The sequence below is a fragment of the Chiloscyllium plagiosum genome, chromosome 20 (assembly GCF_004010195.1).
Source record: "Chiloscyllium plagiosum isolate BGI_BamShark_2017 chromosome 20, ASM401019v2, whole genome shotgun sequence".
In the NCBI taxonomy this organism is placed as follows: domain Eukaryota; kingdom Metazoa; phylum Chordata; class Chondrichthyes; order Orectolobiformes; family Hemiscylliidae; genus Chiloscyllium; species Chiloscyllium plagiosum.
Window position 1 is genome coordinate 51540250 of NC_057729.1, and position 25389 is coordinate 51565638.

Consider the following 25389-nt stretch of genomic DNA (forward strand, 5'->3'; position numbering starts at 1 on the left):
AAAACACGATCAGAGACGTCACGTACCCTTGCACCTGGGAGGCAACATACCAAACGTGAGTCTCTCTCGTTCCCACAAAACCGCCTATCTGTGCCCCGAACTATCGAGTCCCCAATTACTATTGCTCTGCTCTTCTCCACCCTTCCCTTCTGAGCAACGGGGACAGGCTCCGTGCCAGAGGGTAAGTCGTCCCCCCCACAAGTATCCAAAACGGTATACTTGTTCTTGAGGGGAACGGCCGCAGGGGGTCCCTGAACTGGCTGCTTCCTCCCAGTCCCCCATCTGTCTGCAATCTTTGGAGTTACTACTTCCCTAAAGCTCCGATCTGTGATCCCCTTTGCCTCCCGAATGATCCGAAGTTCATCCAACTCCAGCTCCAGTTCCCTAACACGGTCTTGGAGATGGGTGCACTTCCTGCAAGTGTAATCAGCAGGGTCGACCATGGCATCCCTCACCTCAAACATGTTGCAAGAGGAACATTGCACTGCCTTCACTGCCATCCCTCATAGTAAAATCCTGAGATTTTACTTTTACATGTAAGATCCTGAGAGGAGTCATGATGTGGAGGTGCCAATGCTGGACTGGGGTGGACAAATCAGAAGTCACATGACATCAAATTATAGTCGAACAGGCTTATCTGAAGTCCCAAGCTTGTGATTTCAAATAAACCTGTTGGAGTATAACCTGGTGTCTTTTCCCTGGAGCGTCAGGGGCAGATGGGTGACCTTGACAGGGGTTTATAAAATCTTAAGGGGCATGGATACGATAAACAGACAAGGTCTTTTCCCTGGGGTGGGGGAGTCCAGAACTAGAGGGCATAGGTTTAGGGTGAGGGGAAAGATTTCAAAGGAACCTAAGGGGCATAGGTTTCACTGGGAGGGTGGTGCATGTGTGGAATGAGCTGCCAGAGGAAGTGTTAGAGGCTGATATAATTACAACATTTAAAAGTCATCCAGATGGGTACATGAATAATAAGGGTTTAGAGGGATATGGGCAAAGTGCTGTCTAGATTAGGTTAGGATATCTGGTCGAGTTCGACTGAAGGTCTGTTTTCGTGCTGTGCACCTCTATGACTTGATGACTTTGGACCCTGAGATGTGTTGACAAGGTGAATACTGAAAGAATTTTAACCTTTTTCTATGTTGTATGACTTTTGTGGGAGAGATGAGAACATTTTTCAAACAAAAAGGGTCAAAAGAGAAATGATTTCTCAGAGAGGTTAAAAGTCTTTGGAACTCTCTTCTGCAGGGATGTTTGGAGGCAGTCACTAAATATTTTGAATGTGTAGCTTGATAACCTTAATTAGTGATGAACAAGCAAGTCAATCAGAGGTAAGGGGGAATGTAGAGTTGAGGCCATGTCAAGACCAGGCAGAATCTTAGTGAATGGGGGAGCAGGATTGAGACGTTGAATCACTGCTTATTGTTCCTAATTCATGTGTTTGTACGTAATCCAACTTCCAATCGCTCCTCTGAAGCAGCTTGTTTGCTTTTCATGGTAAATGTGTTCTATAAGAAACAAGTCACTAATTCAATGGGTGTAGGATTATCAAAAAGCATTTAACAAGACCCTTTGGACATGTGTGGAATTGATGGCATTGGGTGAGAGGAATATTCTTTGACTGGAACTTTTCTTGAAAAGAAATCTCTGTGCAAAAATGGTCTGGATGGCACATTGAAAAACCTGTTGAACTTTGGCCTGAAAATGGGGCATGTGGCAATTTGTGATAATGACTGTGTAAAACTGCAGGAAGAGATAAATCAGTAGAGAAGTGGTAAATGTGCTGTTCAGTGTCAAAGGTCATGACTCTTAGAACTAAGAAATAGGAAAAGGAAATCCACTTTTAGTGCAATGAAGGAGCAAAGAGAAGTCACACAGGTTGTTAAAAAGACAGCAAAAGGAGATCAGACTGTAAAACAGCATAAAACATGAAACAGTGTGTGCTGAAACTGTTCAGGGAGGTCACTCACTTAAGATGACAAAGTCGAAGTTGGTAAAAAAAAAAATTGTTGCATCGAAGTGTTACCAGCTGTTGAAGCAAAATTCGTGGATTGTTTCTAAAGGAAATTATTTCTTTACTTGGCAAAGAAGAGGAATAAAGGAAGTGGGAGAGCAGCAGGAATTATTGTGGTTGCCTTACAGCATCCAGCACTCCAACACAATTGGAACTTGGAGTGAGTTATACAAACTTACAGACTGCAGAGTTGTGGCCGACAGATTTGTGGGAATGAAATAAGGGTTTGAACAGAAGGACGAGAAACAAAACAATTGGTTTGAGAAAACATGGTCAATCACCTGGTGTGGAGTTGCAGAGCTCAATTATTGTTAATGTCATAAATCGCTGGGGTAGCAAATTAAGCTTCACTAGATTCATTGAGTCCCTACATTATGGAAGCAGATCATTCAGCCCATCGAGTCCATATGACTCTCCAAACAGCATCCCACCCAGACCCACACTCCACCCTACCTTTGTAACCCTGCATTTCCCATGGATAATACACTAAGCTTGCACATTCCTGAACACTATGGGTAATTCAGCATGGCCAATCCACCCTACCTTGCACATACTTTGACTGTGGGAAGAAACTGGAACACCTGGAGGAAACCCACTCAGACACTGGGACAATGGACAATGTGCAAACTCAACACAGACAGTGACCCGAGGGTGGAATCAAACCTAGGCCCTTGGTGCTGTGAGGCAGCAGTGCTCACCACTGAGCCACCATGCTGTGTTAAACCTGGAGTCATCACAGAAGTTAATATTTCTCCAAGCCTCATGATTTTAAGACTCAGATTGATAGAAAGCATGGACCAGGTTTCAGTACTTCACAAGCATTAGTATTTATTACAGATAATTAGATTCTAGCTCCAGGTGTACAGTTATAAAAGGATTATGTATAACACTACTAAAGAAAACTCAACTCCTTTATAAATGCCCTTATACACACACAAATACTGGGATCTTTGTTATCTGTTTTCATTTGGTTCTAGTTGATCTTAAGGTTTCTCCTTGTCTTTCCTTCTGAATACTTCCACTGGTTTGCGAGAGACACAGGGTAGCTGGTTCACATATGAAAGATCATAGTTTACAGCATCTGCTGAAGGAAAGAGGAAGCAGGTCTTCAGGTTTAAAGTGGCTTATTACAGAGAACTGAGGGAGAGAGTTTTCTGGCTGCTGCAGACCTGCTGGTTTCTCTTCTGGACTTGAGCTAGCTTAGCACTGTCTTGAAGTCTTCGCTGTTCAGCTAACTAACAGTTGTTGGCAGACTGAGAGCCTTTGTCATTGGTTTGTGAATTGGGACTGATCATCAATCAGCTTCACTTGTAAACAGCCGCTTGACGCCAGTTCGTCTGCATATTGCTGGAACTCACAGCTACACAAACTGGGTTCACAATAGGTATCAAATTCCTTGCTTTCAAAACATGCAACCATCTGACAAATCACTGGCTTTCAAAATAGTCCTTTCTTATTTCAGTCCACTGTGTTTAAAAAGCCCAGCAATAGAAGATATTGGGTTTGCAATAGTGTACTGATTAGTGTACTGATTAGTGTTTTAAGAGATTTAGAGTTTAAACAGTTAATTAAAGGTAAAGGCACCATAGTTTTACCATAGTGCTCCTCTGTCATTAGGAGAGATGACTGGTCATTTAACCTGAGGCCAGTGCTCCTCAGGTGAGGGGAGAGCTTGAGAAGGAGAAGCCTTCATGGGAACCTCAGTCAGTGTGGGAAGTATTAGTGTCACTGTGTATCACAAACCAGCCATCCACCCAACTGAGCGAAGCCTCGCATACAGCTGTTAACTAACACCGCTGGCCCCATGCGGAAACTCCAGAGCACCCTGGTACTCTGGAAGTGCACACTTTCAGGAAGTACCACCAGCCTTTCTACTCTTGAGGTGACACTGACATCACAGCAGAACATACAGAAAGGCGCATGTTTCATGGATATCGTTTTTATTTTCAGAATTATCCTGTAGCAACAATGACTTCTACAATGGAAGTTCTGGTCACAACTTTACAGGAAGGATATGATTGCTCTGGAGAGGGTAGAGACAACATTGACTAAAATGTTGCCAGGACTGGACAACCGTAACTGCGAGGCGACATTGGAAAGGTTGGGGTTGCTTTCCTAGAACTGAGAAGGCTAAGGGGAGACATGATTGAGGTACATAAAATTGAGAGAGTAGAGACAAAGTGGACGAGAAGCCTTTTCCCTTGGCAGACAGTTTAAAAATCAGGGCTTATGGATTCGAGCCAAGTGGCAGAAGGATTAGAAGGGATGTGAGAAAAAGCTTTTTAGCACAGAGGGTAGTGCCTGTGTTGTTGGTGAAGGCGGGGGTCCTAACCTATTTATAAGTACCTGGATCTACACCTTAAGAGCGATAAGCTGCAGGGTTATGCAGGACGTTTGGATTAGAAACGGCATCGGGGTTGTCATGGACAGGATGGCCAAATGGCCCCCTTGTGCACTGTATTATTTCTGTAGTTTTGTGGTTTTAAGTATGGCTAACTAGTTCGACTGGAAGTGACACACAGGCAGTGAAGGATATTTGATTGCCAGAGGGTAGACTGTTGTTCCTGCAGTCACAGGTATCCGTTCTGAATGGTGCCTTGCCATTTCGGTGCCCTGTAGAAAAGACCCAAGTGGGTGCAAGACATTCCACAAGGTTAGGAGGGCCAACAGCTAGAAAAATCATGGTCCATGTTGGAAGGGGGTTTTATTGACGAGCAAAGCTTGAGGTTTAATAAAACTGCATAACAACCAGTGATAATATTCCACTTCCACAGAGGGATGAGGTATCAGACTGAAAAGGCTGGCTTTGTTTTGGTTTCAGTTCAGGAACAGAAAAGGTTTTTCTTTTCTCTCATCACTCACCTTTTTTCAGCAGGCTTAAAGTAGTGAGAAGGAAATGCAAGGGAAAGATGACTGGTAATCTCAGAGAAATGTAAACATAATAGGGCAGTAAAGTCAATCTGAACGTTGATAGGAAACTTGGAAGTATTAGAAACTGTGAGGAAGATCCCCACTTTGAGAGCCTTGATCTAAATGGTGCCTTTTGGACGGGGTTGTCAAGTACTCTGGGGAGGTGCAGGATGTGGGTTGTGGGATCACATCTCTCTGGTGACAAACCAAATTGATAAAGCAGTTAAGACATAAACATTTTTTCAGTCCTGCACTGAATTAGATTAGATTAGGTTCGCTACAGTGTGGAAACAGGTCCTTCTGCCCAACAAGTCCACACCCACCCTCTAAAGAGCAACCCACCCAGACCCATTCCCCTACATTTACCCCTGACTAATGCACCTAACACTACAGGCAAATTAGCATGGCCAGTTCATCTAACCTGCCCATCTTTGGATAGTGGAGGAAACCAGAGGAAACCCATGCAGACTCGGGGAGAATGTGCAAACTCCACACAGACAGTTGCCCGATGGTGGGAATTGAACCTGGGTCCCTGGTGCTGTGTGGCAACAGTGCTAACCACTGAGCCACTGTGCCGCCCCAGTTGATTGATTTGGATTTCCAAAAGGCCTTTGACAAGGTGCCACACAGGAGGCTGCTAAATAAAATAAAAGCCCATAGTGCTTTGTGTTCATGTCTTGGAGTGGGCTCAGAGCCCACAACCTTGTAACTCCTTTGTGTCACTGAGCTACAGCTGACGAGTATGAATACTTGGCTTTGTAAGTAATGGGCTTTGAATACTAAGCCATCAAGTTAGGTTGAAAGTTTACAAATCTCTGCTTAGGCCTTGGTTGGTGTACCATGTGTGATTTTGGGCACTGGTAATTTTTAAATGGGATATGACCTTTGGAGAGGTCTGTAAGAATCATAAAGATGAGGGACTTAGTTATTTGGAGAGTGTTAAATAACATTGATACAATAGATTTAACATTTTACCTTTCATTTTTCCAGGTCATGGGCCATTTTCTCACCTGTTTGATGGAAAATTTATCCCTCTTACTCGAAAAGATTTAATATGGACGGTAATGGCTATTTGTAGAATTTTAGGAATATTGAACATTGCAAGAAATTCTGCAGTGAGCTCAACCTCATAGTTACATTAACTTCAATGATAAATGGAAATAGATTTTGTTGCCCGGTTGGTTGAATGTTATATTGGCATCCTTGTCACTTCTCGTTCTGATGTTTGCTTCGTAACTCTCTGACATTCAGGCAATGAAAGCTTTCCATGTTCTTACTCAACCAAAGTAAGCTGAGCGGTTTTGACTCCGTTTCGAGAGAGTTGGGCCTATGCTGTACAACTGAGTTGTAAGGAGAGGTTACATAGGACAGGACCTTTTTCCCTGGAGTGTAGGAGACTGAGGGGTGACCTTTTATAGGGGTCTGTAAAATTATGAGAGGCATAGAGGTGGATAGCCAATAGCTTTTCCCCATGGTAAGGGAGTCAAAAACTTGAGGGCAAAGGTTTAAGGTGAGAGGGGAGAGAAACAAAAGGGTCCAGAGAGGAAATGTTTTCTCACAGAGGGTGGTGAGAATCTGGAATGGGCTGCCAGAGGTGGTAATGGAAGCAAGGACAATTTTGTCATTTAAGAAACAATTGGACAGGTACATGGATGGGATAGGTGTGGAGGGATATGGACCAACTGCAGGCAAATGGGGCTAGTTTAGATTGTGAAAACTGGGTGGCATGGGCATGTTGGACAATCGGGCCTGTTTCCATGATGTAGACCTCTATGACTATGACTCTAAGTGCCTCTATTTTGTGTAAATGCAACACGATTCCCCACTCTACATTGAATAGAGAGGTTGACAGTCCAAAAGTGATAAGCTGTCAGAGTGTGTTCTCTGGGATGGTCTTCACTGTTTCCACTATCCATTTTTATCCTGTGCAGCTACTCTCTCTGATCTCCATTAGCCACAGTATTTTTGTTTTTACTCTATCTCCATATCAATGTGAGAATCAATTAAACTGACTAGTATTTCAAGCAGTTCAGAAAGCTCTTGCTTTATAGGTATCTTCTAAGTTAAAGCTGGAAATGTGTTGCTGGAAAAGCGCAGCAGGTCAGGCAGCATCCAGGGAACAGGAGTCGGGCATAAGCCCTTCTTCAGGAATTCCAGCTCTGATCTCCAGCATCTGCAGACCTCACTTTCTCCTCTTCTAAGTTAAAGTCTGTTTCAATGTTTAATGCTGACTTCTGTCTCCTATGATCTCAATTGATGATAATACTTCACAGGTCAGATTCCAGAATGAAATTTGACTTGAGAGATCTGTTTGCATTTGGTTATTGTGATGGTTAATTGGTGAAATACGTTCACAAGAGGCTGCAAGTGTTTCTTTAACAACAAAATATGAGTTCATTTCACAAAAGGAAAGAAAAAGATATTAACACACAAACACGAAATCAAAGCTTCCTTATACTATCTGGTACAATAGCTCAAACGTGGAGAAATACCATTCATGTATCAATTTTTAAATTCTTGCTTAGCTGAGGCTTTCCCTTTTTTTTTCAAATGGTTCCTTTCTAGGTCAACTAATACAAACCTCTTGTTAATTCTGATGCTTAAACTTTCCTCAGTTCTAACAACTTGCAAATTTCTATGCAAACTTTCTTGGCACGGAAGCTTCACAGACTACAAACCACATCTGCTGAAGTTCCCCTGAACTGATTTGGTTTAAAAAAAACTTTGTTCTCCTACTAGCAGAAGCTATTCTACGGTTTCCACTGTACTTCAGATTCTTCTCAACTTACTTTGACCACACTGTTCTGAAATTAAAGCTAAACTAATTTCTTTAAAGTGTTTGATCTGCCTGTCGTAACCCGATGGAATAAACCTTTTTTCCATTATTACCACAGGGATCTGTTATGCAGGCAGCTGAAGCCATGTGCCTTCTTGTAATGAATATATTTAGGTCATTGTTCCAACTGGACTTTGATTGTTTTTAAAAATAATCACAGAATTGACCCAAATGCATCTGCCTCAGTTTTTAATCCTACTTTCGAAAATGATAAAAATACTCACCTTTCATCACTTTGTGTATAGAAATAGTCAATTGAACTGTCCAGCTGTTGGTAAAATTGGCAAATCTTCAGCAGTATAAAGACTTTGATTAACTTTAGATGCAATTAGATAAACAGTGTTTTTTCTGTCCAATTGCTTCGTGTTAGTGTTATCCTCTGTACAGCCACCTTCAGTCCTTTTTGTCTAGCTCTGTCAGTTATTCTTGTATTCTGAACTATTACTTGTTGTTGTGAATTCTACATTCTGACAGCTTATCAGGGAATTAATAGTCTTCTGAATTCCCAAATGGATTTATTGGTGAATACCATGTACTTATGCCCATCTAGTTGGGAATTCACAAGGCATTGCCTCTGGGATTGGGAGGCTTGAGTGTAAATATCTGTGCTCTGATTTTGGGGTGTGTTTGATTTTCATCTGTTATTCACCTGCATTGCATGCTGAACCAAATTTTCTCCTTGAAACTAGCATGAGGATGCTTCGTTGTCCATGTTTGAGCACCTGATCAAATCGAATGGCTTGGAAACTCTTCTGATAAATCATGGGCTGATATTATCCAATGACCTGGTATTTATAAAAGAACAGATCAGAGGCCCAATAATGGAAACGAGGAGCAATGGAGAGGGTTGCAGTACAAAGTCCTCAGTGGTAAGTGACCCCATTGAACCAAAGGAAAGGGAGGAGGGATGGTCTGTCTGAAGTAACAGGTTTTAAAGTTATAAATTGGAATATGGTGTTTGTTCTTTTATGCCCAGTAATAGCGCAAGCAACTTTATTTAAAAAATGATTTGGAGGTGCCAGTGTTGGACTGGGATGGACAAGGTCAGAAGTCACTTGACACCAAGTTATTGTCCAACAGGTTTATTTGAAATCACAAGCTTTTGGAGCGCAGCTCCTTCATAAGGTCACCTGATGAAAGTGCTTTGAAAGTTTGTGATTTCAGATAAACCTGTTGGACTCTGATCTGGTGTTGTGTGACTTCTGACCTAATTTAAAATCGAGATAAAAATGCCTGGAAGACAGTTCATAGAATTGAACTATGTAAAATTGGGATGCTATTGGCTAAATTCCAGTTTCATGCTGAAAATGTAAGGTTATGCATATTGGCAGAAAGAATAGAACAGTTGAATATTATTTAAATGGAGGAAAGATTGCAGAAGGCTTCAGTGCAGAGGGATTTGGGGATCTTAGTGCCTGACTCCAAAAAAAGCATCCAAGATGATAGGGAAGGCAAATGGAAAGTTGGCCTTTATTTCAAAGAGAATGGCGTATTTTTAAAAAAAAGGAAGTCTTGCAAAAATTATTTAAGGAAAAATACAGGCTTCGGAGACAACACAGAGAAGGTTCACAATGTTGATTCCAGGTATGGAGGGATTTTATTCTGAGGAGAAATTGAGTAGGTTGGGCTTGGTCTCAACTGGTGAGGAGACCTTATTGAAACATAAGATTTTCAGGAGGTTTAACAAGATGGGCAACTAGATGTGGAAAGGTTGCTTCCTCCTATAGGATTTTTAAGATTAGATTTCCTACAGTATGGAAACAGGCCCTTTGGCCCTACCAGTCCATGCTGACCCTCCAAAGAGCAACCCACCCATTTCTCTCTGACTAATGCATCTAACACTACAGGGAATCTAGCACAGGCAATTCACCTGACTTGTACATCTTTGGACTGTGGGAGGAAACCGGAGCACCCGGAGGAAACCCACGCAGACACTAGGACAATGTGCAAACTCCATGTAGACAGTCGCCGGAGGCTGGATTTGAACCTGGGACCCTGGTGCTGTGAGGCAGCAGTGCTAACCACTGAGCCACTGTGCCGCACAGGACCAGAGAGCATGATCTCAGAGTAAAGGATTACCCATTTAAGACTGAGATGTGGAAGAATCTTTTTCTGAGGGTGGTGAATCTCTTAAAATCTTTACCATAGAGTGCAGTAGAAGTGGAGTAATTAAGTATATTCAAGGTTGAGTTAGACAGAGCTTTTAATCAGTGAGGGAAATCAAGGATTATGGGGTTAGAACAAGTAAATAGAGTTGAGGATTATCAGATCAGCCATGATCTTATTGAATGGTAGCGTAAAAAACAATAAACTGATTGATTGGACTACTTCTGTTCCTGTCAAGACATCTTCTGGTCTTGTGGAGTGTGTTAGCTGATTGGTGATTAGGATGAGAAGGTTTGGTTGTGTAATTCTTGTTATTGTGTCAATAGTCCAGAGAATGAGAGGACAAATCCCACCATGTCATGCTGAAAGTGAATTCCGTTCAATTTAGAAAAAAAAACTAAAAAAAAAATTAGAAAAAAACTGAAAATAGAAATTTGACAATTGTTTCTGTACTGTCCTCTTTAGGATGAAATCCAATGTCCTTCCCAGTCTGGGCTACAGGTGACTCCAGTCTCTCAATGATTGTTGTTGGTTCTCATATCCCTTCTGAAATAGTTGATTCTCAATCTTCTGTCTCCTCTAAGGTGCATTTTTTGTGAATCTAATTGTGGTGTTTCTTGTCTTTTCAGTGGCCATACAAAGGCCGGCCCAGGGAGAAGGGCTTTCTGTATGAAATTGTTGCCAACAAGAGAAATGGGATTGATGTTGATAAGTGGGATTACTTTGCCAGGTAAACCTAATCTCTCAATCTCTCTGATCAGTTGATGATGAATTTTCCTCAGAAAACGAACAGGAAATGACATCACCACAAACCCCAGGAACGCCATTCAGGAGAAAGATATAAATAGAAAGCAGGAGACAACAGCTTCGCTTCACTTGGAGGTCACCTACCTAGCCAAGTAATGAAACGTCTGGATATCAAACCTACAGCTCAGTGAGCAAACCTACACCCTCTGTCTTTATTGTACTTTGTTCATCTTTAGTTGCAGCGTTTTGGTGATCTGTTTACATGGACCCCTAGATCTCTCTGCTTGTCACTGTCCACCAAGTGTCTACACGTACCATCGCTTTCCCCTTTAATTTCATGGACTTGCATCAGTGTAATAAACCTCCTGTGTGTCAAAGCTTCCTGAAGGCCCATATCTGTAACACCTTGCAGATCACCCTCTGTTACCTCATCAAAGGGATCAATCAAGTGAGTCAGACATGGTCCTACTTTAATAAATCCATCCATCTTTCCTGATTTTAAAGTTTATTTTGAGCCTGTAGTTTTCCCACTGCTGATGTTAGGGCCAGCTAGCGTTTATCACTTCTCTTTCACAAATAATCGTCTTTGTTTAGAAGATCACCAGTCACCTGGCGTTAATGCAGTTTGAATTGTGATGACCAATCCTCACTGTTTTGTTCTCTCACATTTTTGCACTTATACAGTCATACAGCACAGAAACAAATCCTTTGGTTCAACTCATCCATGCTGACCAGACATCCCAATCTGACCTAGTCCCATTTGCCAGCATTTGGCGCATATCCCTCTTAAACCCTTTCTATTCATTCACCCATCCAGATGCCTTTTTACAGGTTGTAATTGTAACCACCTCCACCACTTCCCTGGCAGCTCATTCTCTGGAAAAGTTACTCCAGAAACAAACCCTTTGGTTCAACTCATCCATGCTGACCAGACATCCCAATCTGACCTAGTCCCATTTGCCAGCATTTGGCGCATATCCCTCTTCCATTCACCCATCCAGATGCCTTTTTGCAAGTTGTAATTGTAACCACCTCCACCACTTCCCCGGCAGCTCATTCTCTGGAAAAGTTACTCCTCAGGTCCTTTTCCTTCTCACCTTAAACCTGTACCTTCTCGTTTTGCACTCCCCTACCCTAGGAAAGAGACCATTTCCCTCATGATTTTATAAACCTCTGCAATATCATGCCTCAGCCTTCGCTACTCCAGGGGAAAATAGTCCCAGTTTTTCAGCCTCTCCCTGTAGCTGAGACCCTCCAACACTGGCAACATCCCTGTAAATCTTCTCTGCACCCTCTCAAGTTTGGCAACGTCTTTCCTAAAGCAGGGAGACCAGAATTATTCTTTCAGTAATTTCAGATGCATTCCACCTGGAGCAGATGAAGAGTGCTATTGGATTCAGAACATGAATTTGGATTCTCTTTTCACAGATGTTGCCAGACCAACTGAGTTTCTCTAGCTGTGTTTTTTAAAATTTCAAATCTCCAGCAATATTTTGTTTTTATTCAGTCATGGTGATCTTCTGAGTGCGGGTCTCTGCATATTACTGTCCAGTTCAAAATGCTCCTGTCTTCTCTTTGTGTACTGTCCACTTGCTTTATGAAGCCAGTTCCAAAGTAGGCACGTTCAAACTTTGATCATCCCCTCCAGATTAACATCTTTCTTTGCGCTCCTAAAATCCTCAAAATTTTCCCTGGCCAATGACTTGCTCTCATCTTTATATAATTACAAAATTAGAAGATTAAAGTTCTCCACAACCTAAATGGCAATTCCTGAATTGAAGAATCAAGCGATGGAATATTAATAGATTTAAACCATTTCTAAATGAAAATGAGTATGCACATCCCTGTAATGGCAGTTTATTTACAATTTTATGGAGTATATGGAGAGGTGGTTCTTCCTTTTGCATACAGTAGACTTTTTGAGACAATTTAATAACTCCTTACTAAAATAAATTAATCTGCAATTCACTTCAAGTGGTCAGGTAATTTATTATGCTTAAAGCTATTTTAAAAAATGCTGAACAAAGTTTCACTTCTAATGTACAATTCAGAAATTTGATTATCTCAGAATATTTTTTAAAAATTTTGAAACATTAAGATCTAAAGCATTAAATTGTACCTTAAATTTCTTGAGTAGGGATGTAGGATATCTTCTGTCAAAAATACCACCGCAAGTAGTAGTGTTTGAAGATGATGAAGACATGTAAATGTCCAGCCATTAGATTGTTAAATTCTTATCTAATTGCCTGTTCTGTTTGTCACCTAATGCTTTCATACTTTGCAAATGTGGCCACTAACTCTGTGCCGTTTTTTCCCCCTTTGTGTTGTCCAAAAAGCATTGGATCATTCAATATTATTAATTATTTAAATATTGAGAATGTGTTATCATGAAGTTGTGAGCTTTTAGCTGGTCAAACTGTTTGTACAGTTGTACCTTTATAGCAGTCAAACTGATTTTCGTTTATGAATTCCCAACAGTGACTTATATTAAGTAATTACCCATTGTGCCAAAATGGCTGCCACGCTTGCAGATGAAGCTCATCCAGTCACTAAGCTGCTGGAGGGGTCGGTATCTACATGTGACCTGATGTCATGAGGCAGGGTGATGAGGGCACAGTAGGCTGAGGGTATGTAGGAGACAGCTAATGAAGCTGAGCTTCATCTCCCCAGCATCTGGCAAAATGTCAGCAAAACCTCACCCTCCCACTCCCAGATTGTGTTTATTTTTATTCAGTATGTGGTGTGGGTGCCACTCTCTGGACCAGTATTTATTGCCTGTCTCTTGTTAATCTCATAAATGTGGTGGACAACTTCCTTGAGAGTTGGCAATCCATTTTGGTTTGAAAATGGAGGATGTTCGATTTCAGATTCAGGTCAGAAGCTGCACTTATAAACTCCACCCTTGCCTCTCTCTTCTTGATGTGGCCTGGGTGATTGAAGAGAGCTGGGCTGGAGGACTAATGGTGAGCGCTGGTCCTCTAACCAATTAGAGTGAACAAAGGGCAGAGCTAAGCTGATCCTTCTCCTTGTCCAAATGCCAAAATGGCTGACTGTGCATTTGCAGACAGGACTGTTGACATCTGCTGGTCATGACACTGTTTCTACAAGTGCATGCTCATTTTTTACCTGGTAGTGGTCCTCAAAAGAACTAATTCAGCGGATTGTAGGTGCAAGTCTGTTCCACATACAACTTAGTTACTGTCCAATGTGTGATATCCTTGTATTTTTTAAAACCTGTTTTAGCCTAAAGGTGAACTCTTTTCATGCACATATCAATGTCACAGAAGTGTTGGGAATGATTTTTATTTAACAGGGAATTTTGTAAACCTAGGTTTTTCAAAGAGATTGGTTCAAATTTTATATGTATAAAATGAATAGTTTCTTCTTAAACCTAAAGTTTAAGTACAAAGAATAAAGAACAGTACAATACAGCAACAGGTCCTTCGGCCCACCAAACTTGCATTGACCCATGACACCTTTCTGAATTAAAATCTTTTTGTCTTTACACAGCCCGTATCCCTCTCTTTTCTGCCTATTCTGACAATATGTCTCTTAAACATTGCTATGGTATTTGCTCCTACCACCTCCTCTGGCAGCTCATTCTAGGTACTTAGCATCCTCTATGTAAAAAAAAATCAAAATAACTTGCCTCTCACACCTCCTTTTAAACTTTCCCCCTTTTACCTTAAACCTGTACCCCTTATGACTGATGTTTCTACTCTTGGGGTAACGATACTTTGACCATCCGTTCTATCCATGACTCTCATAGTTTTGCAAACTTCTATCAGGTCGTCCCTCAGCTTCTGATGTTCAAGTAAAAATAAACCAAGTTTGTCCAATCTCTCTTCATAGCTAAAACCCTCTGAGCTAGGCAGCATCCTGGTAAACCTTTTCTGTGCTCTCTCCCAAGTCCTCCACGTCCTTTTGGTAGTGTGGAGACCAGAAGTGTACATTATATTCCCAGTGTGGCGGAACTAAGGTTCAATACAACTGTACAGCTGTAAGTCCTTATTTCCAAAGTGAAATGTAAGTATATTTGAATTCTACCTATTTAGTAATATTCTTGTATGTATTTGTTTCTGAAGGGACTGTCATCATCTAGGAATTCGGAACAACTTCGACTTTGCACGTTTCCTCAAGTTCGCTAGAGTTTGTCAAATTCGCAAAATGAAGCATATTTGCACTCGAGATAAGGTAAAGCATATTTTATGATGAAATAGAGATTTTGTTTTGAAATCACCAGCTGACTCTATTTTGGCTAAACCAGATAAACATTAGTTAACTCAGGGATTGGCTAGTTGGCTGGAAGGCTGGTTTGCAATGCAGAGTGACATCAACAGTGGGTTCAATCCCCACACTGCCTAAGGTTACCATGAAGGACTCTCCTTACCTCTCCCCTCACCTGAGGTAAGGTGACCCTCAGGTTAAACCAACAACAGTCTTGCTCTCTAGTGAAAGAGCAGCCTTTCTCTGTCCTGATAGCTTGGAGGATGTCAAAAATAATACCATTGTTCAAAAAAATAGAGAGGGAGAAAACTAGTTAGCCTAACATTAATAGGAAAAATGCTGGATAACTAACAGGATGACAAATAAAAATTAACAGAAAGTAAGCATGGATTTACACATGGGAAATCATGTTTGACAAAACTTCAGAAGGTTTCTGAGGATGTAACTAATAGAATAGATTATGGAGAACCAGTGTATGTAATGTTGTGATGTATTTGGTTTTTCAGAAAACCTTTAACAGTATGAGGTTAAAATAAGAGACATGTGGAATTAGGGACAATATACTAGCATGGATTAAGAATTGGTCAGCAGACAGGAAACAGAGCAGGAATAAATGGGTAATTTTCAGAGTAAATGCACTGACAAGTGGAATACGGCAGGGATCAGTACTTGGGCCCCAGCTATTCATGTATTTGGATGAGGGAGTTAAATGTAATGTTTTTAAATCTGCTGATGACACACAACTAGGTCAGAGTGGAAGTGATGAGGATGTGAAGAGATTTTGGGGTGGTTTAGACAATATTCTTGCCAATAAAACATAACATGCTCACTTTAGTGCAAAAACAGAATGACAGGATATAATTTATTTAAATGATGAGAGATAAATTGAAAATGTCAATGTATAAAGGGACCTGGGTATCTTTGTGCATTGTTCATTGAAAACTAGCGGTGCAGGTACAAGAAGAAGTTAGGAAGGAAAATGGTAAGTTCGCCTTCATTGAAATAGGGTTTGAGTACAGGAACAAGGAGATTTTATGCAGCTGTACAGGGTCTTGGTGACTTGGAGTACTGAGGACATTCTTGGTCTCTTTATCTAAGAGAACGTATACTTGCCATAGAGGGAGTGCAACAAAGGTTCATCGAAATGATGCCTGGGATAGCAGGTTTGTTGAAGGAGAGATTGAATGGACTGGTCATGTGTTTCCTGACATTGAGAAGGATGAGACTTTGAAACATGTAAAATTGTGACAAGGATGAATAGACTGGATGCAGCAATGACGTTTCCCCTAAACAGGGCCTCTGAAATAATCTGGTTATGTTATACGCCATTTCAGACTGAGACAAGGAGAAATTTCTTCACTGAGGGTGGTGAACCTGTGAAATTCTTACCCATTAAAGACTATGAAGGTAGAGTCACCAATACTTTTAAGAAAGAAATACATAGATCTCTAGAAATTAAAGGTTTTGGGATGAAGATCTAGGCCCAATGGGAGGGGCCTCTCGGTTCTGCGATCAGTCAAATAAGCACTAGTAGCTCTGTCTGATTCAGCAAGATTTAATGATTTATTATGACATAGGTTATCCAGCAACACAGGAGTTAAGCACCTCTATGTACTCTGGAAAAGCTGTGCGCCTTAGCTTAAAACACAGGCAACTTTTATAGGTCTCTTAATAAATAGAGCAGCCTTAATTGCAAAATTAATCCAATAAAATGACAAATAGACATAAAATTAAGCCAATGATATTTCCTTGGAACTGACTTGTCTTGCACGTCTTTATCTCTGGGGACACCTGGTTTCCAAGGTCAATTTAGGCTACTTTAATAATGTCATATCTTACTTTGTTAATTCATACTATGAACAGGGCATTGTTTGCTAATCTCTTTCAATTAGTTCAGGAATGCAGTTTTCAGCAGAGTTTGATGCCATTATAAACAAAATGGTTAATTTGCTCAGAGAAGCCATTTTGTTATGTTATTTTATGTTACTTGCATTAAGAAGCCATTTTGTAGTTAAAGGCATGCATTAAATGATTGCTCCTGACAATCCAGATTTTAGATCCTCAGGGAGGAATGGGGAAAGAGGAAGAGTATGGCATTGCAATAGAGGATCAGCCATGATCATGATCAATAGTAGAGTAGACTGAATGGCTTACTTCTTTAATTTTCTATGTAAATATGACAACGACACTCACTCGCTTGTTTTCCCTTTTCATTAAACCTGTTCTTAGAACCTTTTGAAAGACAAGGCCCATCATAGAAACTCGTAGCACGAGGAGTTGTGGGCCAGAATTAGTGGTGTACAACCTAAAAAGCATATGTTTTATTCATGTTCTCTCTGTTGATGTGAGTACAGCTTCCAGGATGGGCTGTAGATGTTTTTCAAAAAGATGGTGATGTCCTCCCTTGAACCACTGCAGTCATGTGTTGAAGGTACTCCCTCAATGCTGTTGGCTAGATTGTATATGTCTAAGTCATAATGATTTGGAGGCGATGGTGCTCCCATATGTCTACTTCCTTGGCCTTCTAGGTTGGGTTGAATCCATCAGGATTCTGTGATCACACTTTGAGGGTGTGAATGTATTTGTGCAAACAGAGATAAAGGATTGATACCGTGAGCGGAAGGTGGTGAAAATAGGGTAATGCAGGGATTGACGCTTGACCCATATCTATTCACATATTTTGATGCGGGAATCACATCTCATCCTTCTCAATACCAGGTTTGTTGACGACAAAGCTAGCTGGGGAGTGAGAGTAGTAAGAAGGATGTAAAGAGGCTTTAGGGCGATTTAGACAAGTTGAGTGAGTTGCCAAATATATGGCAGGTGCAATCTAATGTAGATCAGTGTGAAATTGTCCACTTGGTAGAGAAAACAGAATGGCAGAGTGTTATTTAGAGAACAGATTAGGAAAAGATTGATGTACAAACAATTATAGAGAACTGATGCCACAGACTAGAATATGAACCATGTGAATCCCAATATGAGATTTTAGATTAATCTGCCCCATTTTATTTATAGTGGGTGTGGGTGCCTCGAGGGAATGGTTTTAGAACCTTTTGGAATGGCTGGCAGCTCAACTTTGTAATGTATGACATGATGTACATTAATGACAACAAGAGAATCTTATGATTGCAAGTCTGAAAATGCTTCATTTTTAATTTTGTGTTATCAAATCTTGAAACTTGATAAGTATTTTTTGCCAATTTTTAAACAGCTTTCTTTAGTTCCTGGGAATTCTGACTGTTAACATCCTGCTTGCTTCACCCACTATTATCAAACTCGTTAACCTACCCTGGCTTCTGATCCAGCAACAAATTAACTTTAAAGTTCTCATTCTTGTTTTCAGATCTCTCCATTGGGTGGCCCATCCCTATTCCTTTAGCCTTCTCCAGCCTCCAGATCCACACATTCAATTGGATTGAAAAACTATGGGTTAAGTGGCTTTGACTTCTGTAATTAACTTAATCAGTAGCTAAGGTTCAATTCTGGCCTCTATTGCAATGCCCTGTTTTCATTGTTCCAACATTGGTGGCCATGTTTTCAGCCACCGAGTTCCGAAATTTTTAAACTTCTTCCCTGAATCTCTCCACCTCTTTTCTCTTTTTAAGATGCTTCTCAAAAGCTGCTATCTTTTAAAGCCAAACTTATAGTCACTTGTCCTAATATTTTCAGATCGTTGCATGATGTCACTTTTTGTCTGAGGGAACTTTGTCTCAGTATAATTTCCTTAAAAGAGTTAAATTTCTTGTCTGTTTTCACTGTGCACTTTGCACCAGGTGGAGTTGCTGTTTATGTAAACCCAGTTCTGGCATGTAATAGTGTGGGGGAAAAAAATTGAGATATTTTTATGAAGTGTATTTCACTTTAAATGGTATGGAAAAGGTAAGTCCCAAAACCTTTGATTGAATGGAGTAAGATAAGGAGAGTGAGTAAAGGACCAATGGGGGTGAGGTTCTTATCAATCAACATATACAAAGGGCGATGAGATAGCTTACTGAACATGAAAACCCTCCATTCATCACAGAAACAATTAGAATTTGTGATAGTTGCGTTTTTTTTTATTCGAAGAGAATGTGGGTGTCGTTGGCTGGGCCAGCACTTGTTTACCATCTCTTTGCTCCTTGATCTTTGTGTCATGCCAGGAGGGCATTTAGAGTTCAACCAGATTATGAAGTCCCATGTTGGCCAGACCAGGGTACGACCCAAAGGGACATGAGTGAACTCCATAAGCTTTTATAAAGTTTCAAGCATTTAGCTTTAAATTCCAGATTTTTAAAATTGAGTTCAAATTTCACAATCTGCTATGTGGGATTTGAAAACATGTGCCCAGAGCATTGACCTGGGGTCACTGGGTTAGTAATCCAGAACATTGCCACTATGCCACTGCCAGCCCTCCTTACAATCAGTAGATGAATGGCTCCCTTTTCTGTATTTGTCTTCATCTGTAAATAAAGTTCAATCAGGTACAATTAAGTACCCACTGACATTTTTGGCTGAATTACCCAATGTCAAATTCTGCTCCGGGATATCTGTCCAAGGACTTTATTGTACTCTAATGAACTAGAGTTTATTCCAGTTTTATGTTTTCCTTTGCAGGAAGTTGGAGACATGTATAACATGTTTCACACACGTAACACCCTGCATCGCAGAGCCTATCAGCACAGAGTGTGCAATATTATTGAGAGCATGTGAGTATAGCTACACTGAAGCTGTCTCTCTCTGGGACATCGCTTCAGTTTTATCCCTTTCATTCTGGCTTAAGGTTTTTCTTTCCTCCTGAAGGGACTCCTGCTAAGGTATGAGTCCATGCTTTCAGTAGTCCTCTGGCACTTCAAACCCTGAGTGTGAATGCATGTTGGTGAGAGTTGGCAGTTGATCAGCACATCCCAGGCAACCTCTAAGTCAAGCCTGTGTACCCTTCGCTAAGGGCAATGTTTTCACATTTCCTAGAGCCATACAGCTTGGAAACAGACTCTTCAGTTCAACCAGTCCACACCAACCTTGTTCCCAAACTAACTAGTCCCACCTGCCTGCGTTTGGCCCATATCCCTCCAAACTCTTCCTATCCATGTTTTTTAAATGTTAGTTGTGCCTGTGTCTACCACTTCCTTTGGCAGTTCATTCTACACATGAACCACCCTCTCTGTAAAAAAAAAAGTTGTCCCTCGTGTCCTTTTTAAATCTTTTCCCTCTCACCTTAAAAATATGTCTGTTGTTTTGAAGTCCTTCATCCTAGGGAAAAGATCTTTAATATTCACCTATCTATGCCCCTCATGATTTTATGCACCTCTATAAGGTCACCCCTCAACTTCCTACACTCCAGTCAGAAAAGTCCCAGCCTATCTAGCCTCTCCTCCTAACTCAAATCCTCCATTCCCAGCAACATGCTGATAAATATTTTCTGAACCCTCTCCAGTTTAAATAATATCCTCCCGATTAATGACCAGAATGGCACACAGTACTCCAATAGATACCTCACCAATGTCCTGTACAACCTCAACATGAAGACCCAATTCCTATACTCAATAGTCTGAGCAATGAAGGCAAGTGTGCTAATTGCTTTCTTAACTAGCCTGTCTACCTGTTATGCAAATTTCAAAGAATTATGCACCTGAATCCCTAGGTCTTTCTGTTTCACAACCCTACCCAGGGCCCTACCATTAACTGTTCCAATCCTGCCCATGTTTGTTTTACCAAAATGCAGTACCTTGCATTTATCCAAATTAAACTCCATCTGCCATTCCTCAGCCCATTTGACCCAATTGATCAAGATGTGTTTGTAATCTTAGATAACCTTCTTCGTTGTCCACTATACCAACAATTTTGGTGTCACCCCCAAACATACTAACCATGCCTCCTAAATTCTCATCCAAATCACTTGCAACCATTTTCTGTCATTTATGTAATTTCTGTCACATTCTCTTGGTCACGATTAGGAAACCTAACTGGTTTATATTTTCCTTTAATGCTCCTGTTTCACCCCATCATATGGGTACTGAGACCAATAAGATACAGTTGTGGTTGTGTCTGATCAGCTATCCAAACTCCGTACAGACCAGTGATTAACCCTGAGCTACAGTCTGCTCCCTTCCGACACAGCGAATGGACCCTTTGAGCTATTGGATTCCTCTTGCTGACAGACGTTTGAAACTATTTCACCCTTCAGGATCACTGAGGCACTGGTGCTTGCAGATCCATACATCGAGATAAGTGGCACGGATGGGAAGCTTTATAAAATGTCTGAAGCAATCGATGACATGGTGGCTTACACCAAACTCACAGGTGAGCACTATGGATTGGAATGTTGTGAGGGCTACTGATCACGGTTGTATATCACGGATGAAATCAACACCACTCCTCCCCAACACCCCTGTACTGCCACCACCACCCACCACCAATGGTTCAGGATTATTATGGGAGCCCAAACCGAGGTCCCCTTCATCAGCAGTCCAGGGTGTTGTTCTGGAATACACATGCCCAGCAACCAAGCCGGATGTTTTAATGGGCTGTGTTGAAAGGTGAGTATGTAAAGTCATTGTGAGGTTTGGGTAGCAGTAGTTTAAGGGATTAGAATGCGAGTAGTGGTGGGAAAGTAGAGTGTCAGTATGATACCAGTGGAGCCTGTGTGCGAAGTGGCTGCCAATGGGGCTTAGGATAGGGGAAGGAGGTATTGAGTGTTTGAAGTTCAGGAAGCACCTGGAATGGGAGGGAGGTTAGTGGGTTAGAATATGGCTGGGGCAGGCTAACTTTTCCTGGGTAACTAACTGGAAGCGTAAGAATACAAGAAATTGGAGCAGGGATTAGCAGCATTCCAGGTAGAGAAATCACTGGCTCCAATGGGATTCATCCTAGACTGCTGAGAGAGGTAAGGAAGAAAATAGTGGGGTTATTAACAGAAATTTCCCAGGCCTCTCTGAACACAGGAGTCATACCAGGGGACCAGTAACTCTCCAAGGCCCCTCCAACAGCAGACCTGTAACCATTACCAGCTAGAAGGACAAGAACAGCAGGTCCATGGGAAATCCAAGTTCCACCATCCTAAGGTTGGGCGGTAAATGCTGGCTATCAGCGATGCCCATGTCCCAAGAGTAAGTCAACAAACTAAAGGTCTGTAAAGTTGCAAAAGATGGGGCAAAGGTTAACCCAGGAAAGTACAGACCTGTCAGCTTGATATTGATAGAGGGAAATCTGACAGAGGCCATAAAACAGGATAATGTAACTTATTTTTCTCCAAGTGTACAGTTAGCGCTAGATAGTTAACATGGCCTTTGTCAAGGGCAGGTCATGTCTGACAAACTAAACCACATTCTTTGAGGTGACACAGACAGTGGATGAGGTAGTGCTATGGATGTTGCATTTTTGGACTTTCAGAAATTATTCGATACAGTGCCAGATGGAACGGTGGTTAGCAAGTTAGAAACGTTCAGGATTGATGGATGCTTGGCTTCGAAGTTGGCTGCAGGGTAGATAGAAGTGGACATTTCTCAGATTGGAGGAGATTTGAAACTGTTGTTCCCTGGGGATCGATGTTGGGGCTCTTGCTGTTTTCTAATCTGTATAAATGATTTTGAGATGGATGTTGAGGGCAAAATCTCTAAATTTGTAGCTGATACTCAGCTGGGGCAATTAGTGAATTGTGAGCATGATGGTCCCTCTGACAAGTTGAAAATGTGTTGCTGGAAAAGCGCAGCAGGTCAGGCAGCATCCAAGGAGCAGGAGAATCGAGGTTTCGGGCATGAGCCCTTCTTCAGGAATGGCTCATGCCAGAAACGTTGATTCTCCTGCTCCTTGGATGCTGCCTGACCTGCTGCGCTTTTCCAGCAACACATTTTCAGCTCTGATCTCCAGCATCTGCAGTCCTCACTTTCTCCTCTGACAAGTTGGTCAAATAAACAGAAACTTGACTGATAAATTGCAATGCAGAGAAATGAGGTAATGAATTTTGGTAGAAGAAACATGGAGAGACACTACAGACTCGATGGTGGTTGAGGAAGGGGGAGCTTTGAAGGGAGAACAGGAGCACAGGGACCTTGTGGTTCAGGTGCGTAATTCTCTGACGGTGGCCAAGCAAGTTGAAATAGTAGTTAAGAAGGCTCACAGGATCCTTGGGTTTATAAAATAAGACATGGAGTATAGAAGCAAGGAAATAATGCTATACCTCTACAAATCATTGGTCAGACCACATTTGGAGTACTTAGGTGAGGTCACTTGAGCCGAAATGTTAACTCTGATTTCTCTCCACAGATGCTGCCAGACTTGCTGAGTTTTTCCAGTAATTTCTGTTTTTGTTGGAGTATCGTGTTCAGTTCTGGGCACCTTATTTAAGAAAAGATGTTAAAATCCTGGAGAGAGTGCGAAGGACGTTTACTAGAATGATGCCAGGAATGAGGGACTTTAGATACAAGGAAAGATTTGAGAATACCCTCTCCAAATGCTTAATGTTTCTCTGACCTGTGCTGGAATGTGATATTAATTATGTCTTGGAGCATTTTGTTTCGATAATCACTGTTTTATCAGTGCAGAAGAGACAAGAGTGTCCTGAGTTGACTGACATTTTGATTGTTACTTTTTGCAGATGAAATCTTCCAACAGATCCTGAATTCATCTCGACCCGAACTGAAACCTGCGCGGGAAATCCTGAACAACATCCTTTGTCGGAAGTTGTACAAATGGATTGGTCAAACTCAACCTGAAGCTGAAACGACCATCCAACCAGTAGGTATTTTGCACAGTGTAGCATGGTCAACATAAAAACTGATCAAATTGCTCAACTAGTCTAAACCAGTTCTTGTAATTCTCGTGAACCTCCTCCCAGTCAACCCTGACCCTGCCTCCAATCCTGTTTCCTTTCCTCTCTCTACCGTATTAATGCACCCTGTATTAATGCTTTCAGCTTCAATCATTCCATCAGACAACACATTGCACATTCTCATTGCTTTCTGTAGAAGGAAAGTCTTCTAGTTTAACTTAATTTGCTAGTTGCTGACTTCTACTAATTCTTCCTTGTGTTGGTCACAGAGCCTAAAGCAGGGAAATAGACTTTGTTTCAACTCATCAATGCCGACCAGGTTTCCCAAAATAAACTAGTCCCAATTGCCTGCGTTTGGCCCATATCCCTCTTATCCCTATCCCTTTCCTTTTCATGTAGCTATCCAAATGTATTTTAAACGTTGTATCTATACCTGCAACTATCACTTCCTTTGGCAGTTCATTCCACATACAGACCACCCTTGTGTGAAAAAGTTGCCCCTCAGGTTCCTTTTAAATCTTTCTCCTCTCATCTTTAAACCTAGGCCTCCTAGTTTTGGACTCCCCCATCCTTGGGAAAAGACTCTTACTATTCACCTTATTTGTTGCCTCTCATGATTTTATAAACCTCTGTAAAGGACCCTTCAATCACGCTATACTCCATTGAAAGATGGCCCAGCGTATCCCGCCTCTCCTTATAAACTCAAAACCTGCAGTCCTGGCAACATCCTGGTAAATCTTTTCTCAGCCCTCTCCAATTCAACAATATCCTCCCAATAGCACGGTGACCAGAACTGCACACAGTACTCCAGAAGTGGCCTCATCAGAATTATGTACAATTTCAACATGGTGTCCTAACTCCTGTACTCAGTGGTCTGAGCAATGAAGGCAAGCGTGCTAAATGCCATCTTAACCACCCAGTGATGCAAATTTTAAAGAACCATATCCCTGAACCCCTAGTCCTTTGGCTGATAACACTACCCAGGGCCTTATCATTAACTGCATAAGTCCTGCCTTTGCTCGTCTTACCAAAATGCAATACCTCGCAATTATCCAAATTAAACTCCATCAGCCACTCCTTAGCCCATTGGCCCAATTGATCAATATCCCTTTGTAATCTTAGCTGCAATTACGGTCTACTAGACCATCAATTTTGATGTCACCCACAAACTTACTAACTTTGGCATCTTCCAGTGAAGTCATAGAGATGTGTGGCATGGAAACAGACCCTTCAGTCCAACTCGCCCATGCCGACTAGATATCCTAAACAGTACTTAGCCGATTTCCCTCTAAACCCTTACGAATCATTTACCTGTTCAGATGTATTTTTAAATGTTGTAATTGTACAAGCTCCTGCATTTCCCTGGCAGTTCATTCAAATCATCCTCTGCATGAAAAAGTTGCCCTTTGGATCCCTTTTAAATCTTTCCCCTCACACCTTAAACCTATGCTGTCTGGTTTTGGATTCCTTACCCTGGGAAAAGACCTTGTCTATTCAATCTATCCATGCCCCTCCAAATTTTATAAACTTCTGGAAGGTACCCCCCCTCCTCAGTGTTTGACATTCCAGGAGAAAAGCCCCAGCCTATTCAGCCTCTCCTTGCAGCTCAATTCCTCCAACTCTGACAGCATCCTTGTAAATCTGTTCTGAGCCCTTTCAAGTTTCGCCAACATCCTTCCTATTAGCAAGAAGGCCAGAACTGAATGCAGTACTCCAACAGTGGCCTAACCAATGTCCTGTAGAGGAACAGTGTGACATCCCAACTCCTGACCAATAAAGGCAAGCAAACCAAACGCCACC

The 25389-nt window shown here is 41.5% G+C and overlaps 1 protein-coding gene across 2 annotated transcripts in view; it reads left to right on the top strand.

The window, feature by feature from the left end:
• samhd1 (SAM domain and HD domain 1) overlaps nt 1-25389 on the top strand; it is a 65789-nt gene that overhangs the window by 22661 nt on the left and 17739 nt on the right. For both annotated transcript variants that reach the window (XM_043710809.1, XM_043710811.1), the window contains exons 6-12: nt 5915-5985; nt 8450-8629; nt 10496-10596; nt 14699-14807; nt 19437-19528; nt 21007-21122; nt 23416-23555. In XM_043710809.1, coding sequence (XP_043566744.1) covers nt 5915-5985; nt 8450-8629; nt 10496-10596; nt 14699-14807; nt 19437-19528; nt 21007-21122; nt 23416-23555 — 809 coding nt within the window. The remainder of the gene's footprint in view (nt 1-5914; nt 5986-8449; nt 8630-10495; nt 10597-14698; nt 14808-19436; nt 19529-21006; nt 21123-23415; nt 23556-25389) is intronic.